Consider the following 5,956-nt stretch of genomic DNA (forward strand, 5'->3'; position numbering starts at 1 on the left):
GTGCGTGCGTGCGTGCGTGCGTGCGTGTGTGTGTGTGTGCGTGCGTGTGTGTGTTGCCATTGTTGTCGGTGTTTGAGGGCTGATCGTTGTCATCGTGGAGGTTTTCTTGAATACCGAATTGAACTACCGCTTTTACTGAATTTGCAACCTTGAGTTGTAAGCTTGATCGTTTTATGGGTAACGCTACGCACAGTGGAATAGGAACGGACCTGGAATAGTATTGGAACTGGCGGTGGTGATGCTGCTGCTACCGCTGCTGGTGGTATAGTACGCAATTAAAGGATCTCATGGAAAACAACGTTGTCCGTGTAAGTGCCCTCCTTGTTGAGAAATTTGCCGTTTTTGGTGAGGATTTTCAGGTTGTTTGGGTTTCCCACTCTACTCATCGCTACATACAGTTGGCCATGCGAGAAGAAATCCTTTTCTAGGTATATGCCAACTCGTGCCAATGTCTGACCTTGCGCTTTGTTGGAAGTCATGGCAAATGCCGTTCGCACTGGAAACTGACGTCGCTGAAGTTTGAAGGGGTACAGGTTTTCAGATGGCGAAAGAGAAACACGTGGAATGAAGAGCTTCTTTCCAACATGTACTCCGCTTGCGATGGTGGCATCGATGACATGGTCATTTAGGTAAGTAACAACATATTTGGTGCCATTGCAATGCCCCTGAATGGGATCAATATTGCGCAACAAAATGATGGGTGCACATGGTTTTAGTTTGATCAGATGCGGTGGTAACCCTGATGGATTCAAACTGTTCAAAAATTCCTCTGGATATTGATGGCGTTCCTCATGATCTTCAATTGTGTCACTGCTTTTATACACACGATTAGTACCAGGGAATTTCTTGAGTAGATAGTTGTTGACTTTATCAACTCCTTCGTTTGTCGGGCATAGAATCGCTCGAGATGTCAGCCATTGTGAGTTCATGTAGTTGTGTGGCAAGTCGTCAAACACAAAGTCTGCAAAGGGTTCGAAGCTGTCTGAATGGTAGATGAATTCATCTTTGATGATGATTTTATGTTTGCCGAGTGTGTGGTCGATTGGAACCTTCCCCTCACCTATATCCAAGAGATAGTTTGCATAGTCGCGCTCATCACCACCGGCCAGTGCTACTCTCATGTTCTTAGTAAGCTTCATGACCCTGACATTTGACCAGAGCGGTGACGATTTGAGGCAGGCATTGACGATGGAAGCTCTGCTTCCTTTCCTCACAATAGGTAGAATCTGGCGCCAATCACCTGCAAGCACTACTGTAACACCTCCAAATGTGCCGTTGTTCTTCCGAATATCCTGCATAGAACGATCAACAGCTTCGAGAATTCGACGGTCAGCCATGCTGACCTCATCTATGACTAAGAGTTTACACCGGCGAATCAGTTCAGCTGTCGCACAACGTGGGGTGATGTTACATGTACTATCTTCTGTAATGTTGATCGGAACTTTGAGTCGCGAGTGAAGTGTTCTACCTTTAGGCAGAAGAGTAGCTGCAATACCACTTGTAGCTGTAGCGAGTGCAACTCCTTTCTTTGACCGTACATGTGCGAGAATAGTGGACAGGACAAATGTCTTACCTGTCCCGCCACTGGCATCTAGTGATATTAGCAGTCCTTCATCATTGTCGACAGATGAAATCACAGTGTCGTACACCTCCCGTTGTTCTAGATTTAATTTGTTGCGATTGGTGACATCTATGTGTTGCAATGTGTCAATGTCAAGGTCAATCTCTTCTCTTATCTCTCTGGGTATTGAACAGTCGGTAAGATTGACATCGGGCATGGGAAGGCCGAAATCGCGCTGCAATTTCAAGCTTTCTCGTTCTAACCTATCTTGCAGATAAGTGAGCAGCTCGTTGATTATGATGTCATTTGGCTCTTTCATGTGATCACGATGTAGAAGATCTTCAATCAGTTGTTGTTTGTGTCGTTCGTAGAATGCCAGGGGATCGGATGGTCTAATCCAAATGAGAATAGTAGCGAAAACGTCTCGTAGCTGGTTTCCGAACTTCAACGCTGCAGCTTCGTCCATGGCCTTGTCGATCTCTGTATCGTCTTGCAGTAATCCTAATTTGAGGCATGCAGCTTGAAATGTAGGTTGTTCATCGTTTTCTACTTTTCTCAAATCCGCAAAGCTAGTAGCACCAGGTTGATGGTGAAGTAGCATTCGCAGGAAATAGAGCTCCGATTGGTGGGCATTGAGGCTGATAACAGGTATACGGCCGATCATGTCAGAGTTTGCACCGTCGTTGTTCGATGCACATCTACGCTTCCTTGGTTGCCATCGCTTTCCATTCCATGTGTAGTGTTTTGGGATGTCGGTATACAGAATGGTTGTTGCGTTGGGATCTTCTCGATTAAGTTGAAACCATTGCGTCAATTTGGTACTTGGTGGTCCTCGATGTGCGGCCTGCTCAGCCTGTCCCTCGCGGAATATGACCTGCTGTTCATTTTCAAGATGGCAAGGTAATTTGATAACAGCAGGGTACCTCTGATGGAGTTTGAACTCGTATATCCTCCAAAATGCTTGTGACGCGCTGACGTATCTTGCATTCACAAAGCGTTCGATCTCGTCGTTGGTGATATCAATCTGTTCTCCGTTGGCTAGACGCATCATTACACGATCGCATCCCTTGGTGATGTATTTGTACAGGTACTTCACGGCTTTTACACTGTGGACTACTTCCACGTTGATGTGAGCGTTGAACTTAAGACTGAGAAAAGGGTTGTATGGCACGATGAATCTGTTATCTACTTGAAAGCTGTTTCCTCGAACTTGCAACAGATGTGTCGCACCTCCGTTTTCTGGAGATCTTCGCTTGTATTCAGGATACGTTGATTGTGTGACTACCGTGTGATTCGTGAATTCCTTGGGAAACTGTTTTGCACAGGTTCGTGAAGCACCTTCTCCAACCATGCAAGGGGAATTTCTGTTGACAGTACCACATGGTCCGTGGATGTTGTTGCGTGTGATAATGTCGTACAGCCTTGGGTTTGTGTGTTTGTCCGGTATTTCAGCACATACAATGCGATCAACATCTTGTGGCGTTTTGGGCTGATCTTTGTCTTTTAATATGAGCAGGATGTGGGCGTGCGGGAGGCCTCTCTTTTGATCCTCTTTCACAGATGTGAAGGCCACAACCTTGCCAAGGACTTCACGTTGCCGCAGGTCTTTGAGAAGCTCTTGGAGTTTGATGTTAAAAACGCGAACACATATGTCTGGCCTGTCGCTTGGTGCCTCACCATGGAATAAGGATGCCTTGATTTCGGGCCAATTTGGGTTACAGGTGAATGTAAGGAATAAGGACGGCTTACCATAATGACGAACGATTGCCATTGCATCCTGAAAGGCTTCTGCATAGAAGCGGGGACTTCCATATACAGTGGGTGGCAGAATAACTTTTGTTCCTGCATTGGATGTATCGTCATGGTGAAGTGCATCCATCAGTCCACTGTACTTGTCAGCGCGTATTTCTCCTTGGTGGTGCTTGATGTACTTCAAACGCTCACTTTCGATTTTGGCATATTGATCGCATGCATACTGTTGTAGAAGTCTTCTAGATTTCATGATGAAGTTTCCATCATCTGCTCTCACTTGAAGAACGAATCTATAGTACTCCACAGGCGTTACATTCCGTGGCCCTTTGGAATGAGGGATATGCAAATGGTATCCCATCGGTCCCAGTTGGAAACAACAAAACATAGTGCAGAGGATCATAGCTTCTATGCAGTTGGTTTATACGTTGCATGGGACCTTCCCTCGAGTGTACAATGACATCAAAGTTATTGATCAAGTCACCAGGAAGGATAACTGCAACCTCACTTCGTGTGGGAAGGTTGTACCTCCTTGCATGATGTTCTGATGGCTTGTTCTCGGCATTCAGTACAATGCGGAGACTGTGATGATGTTGTTCGTGAACCTCTATAGCTGTTTTGAACGACTGGATGTAGGGATTGACCTCGCGAAGCGTTTCTTGTAATCTAGCAAGTGTTGTAGCATCAAGATCCGGATTGTGGAAGAGTCGGTTAGAGACTTCATTGTCGGTGTCATGGAAGTATAACTGTGCAAATTTCGGAACATTGCCAGCAGAAGGAAGTAGGGTGTCAATAAGATGGTACATCTTTCCTTGTATTGTGACAGTTGGACTGTATCCGTTCTGTATAACTTCTCGTCCTACACCGAGTGATGCTAATGACAGGGCATTGTTATACTTCCTCAGTTTGTTCAGTAATTGTGGTTGCTGGTAAAGGCTTTCAATAGCTTTGGGTAGTGCTGGACATGGGTCGAGCTTGAGCTTCCCATTCAAGCAACAAATGCCTGGCCTTTCTTCTTTCCATCGAAGGCTGTTGCAGTTAGGACATGGAATGGAATCAAACAGGCTCGGCAGCTCATGATGGGCGTCTTGTGGCTGAAATTCGCTCTCAAGGAAATGAGTTGTTTCTCTAAGAATACCCAGTCTGCTATGATGAGCAAGTGCTTCTTGAATTAGATGGTAACGCTCATCTCGCAGTTGTTGCAGGCGTGCCTAATGATTTTCCTGAGTCTCGTTAACTCTTACTTGTGCAACGTGGTCTCTCATTTGTTTTACTCGTGCTTCACGTCCTTCCTCTGTGTCGCTATCTCGTACCTGTGCAACATGGTCTCTCATTTGTTGTAGTCGTGCTTGACGTCCTTCCTCTGTTTCAATATCTCGTATTTTTGCAACGTGGTCTGTCATTTGTTGTAGTCGTGCTTCACGTCCTTCCTCTGTTTCGCTATCTCGTACTTGTGCAACGTGGTCTCTCATTTGTTGTAGTCGTGCTTCACGTCCTTAACGTCCTTCCTCTGTTTTATCATGTCTTGCAACAGACATGAGATGTGCAGGAGTGGTTTTCCTTGAAAGTATAGTTTTTCGTTTCTTAATTTTAGGCATAGTGTCCTTGTGATGTTAACGGTCGAAAACTCGTAACTGCAAAAAAACAACGCACATCAAAAGGTGTTAGTACTGATTTGAAGCCATTACCAATACTTTTAGACAATGTAAATGTAATATGCATACGGAGTATATAAAACTACAATACAGTAAATATGAATTGAGTGGGTAGAAATTGTACCTAAATTGATGCATTGCGGCGCTGCAACAAAGGGGCTTCCTAAACAGGACAATGTAATAATTTTCCTCATAGACTATGTATGTGAAATTGCAGTTGATACGGTCCCGTTTGAGTTAAGACTTATTATTTGGTGTGTGTATAGACCTGACCGAGAACTAACATTCCTTAATAAAAACGTGACCTGTAATGTGGAAATTATGGTCAAAGGTCAAATGTTTTATTGTATGCTATGTACTGGTTGATGATACGGACTGCAAATTGAGAATATAGATAGATGTCAATGGGCTGGTAGGTCGGCCCACTGATTAACGACTTGGCTGTGTAGCACGTAATATTACGTGCTTCCCATGTTTCCACTCTGTGCGGACCACGTATTGCAGACTTCCAAAAAAAAATCTGCTCTGATGAAATTCAACTTGTACATCTCAAATGGGAAACTATGCCCAAATAGCTACTGAATATTTAACTTCATTATTACATGGTTATTTCTACTTTAGTACTTACATTATGGGGCTAACAAAATCTCAGACACGCAGACACAGAACACAGATCCACAGAAGACAGATACACAGAACAAAACGAAATTGAAACCTGTTGAAACAGAACGAAAACAAAACAGCGCCCCCTATTTTCAGGCAAATGTTTACGTTTTTGTTGTTTTTTTGTCTTTTTTAAGCCGTTCTTACGGTTTTCAAATGAGTATAGTTTAGAACCCGTCCCGTGTATTCATCGATCTCTTCTGTGAATTTGGCACTATTTGGATTCAAACTGACGGAGCCTTTCATTAATATACATACATACATACATACATACATACATACATACATACATACATACATACATACATACATACATACATACATACAT

General features: G+C 43.9%; 1 protein-coding gene across 1 annotated transcript; it reads right to left on the bottom strand.

Annotated features, from left to right (window-relative positions):
* Window positions 1-46: 46 nt before the first annotated feature.
* On the bottom strand, window positions 47-3,671 carry LOC106814041. The gene is made up of 2 exons (XM_014818303.1): window positions 272-3,671; window positions 47-226 (listed from the first exon to the last, which is right to left on the bottom strand). The coding sequence occupies exon 1, from the start codon at window positions 3,669-3,671 to the stop codon at window positions 276-278; it is 3,396 nt and encodes a 1,131-aa protein (XP_014673789.1). The 3' UTR covers window positions 47-226; window positions 272-275.
* Window positions 3,672-5,956: the final 2,285 nt, after the last annotated feature.

This window comes from Priapulus caudatus, unplaced genomic scaffold (assembly GCF_000485595.1).
Source record: "Priapulus caudatus unplaced genomic scaffold, Priapulus_caudatus-5.0.1 Scaffold860, whole genome shotgun sequence".
NCBI lineage: Eukaryota > Metazoa > Priapulida > Priapulimorpha > Priapulimorphida > Priapulidae > Priapulus > Priapulus caudatus.

What these genes read in the sequence shown, in the direction of transcription:
- LOC106814041 (XM_014818303.1), bottom strand. Translation starts at nt 3,671, where the DNA reads ATGGGATACCATTTGCATATCCCTCATTCCAAAGGGCCACGGAATGTA.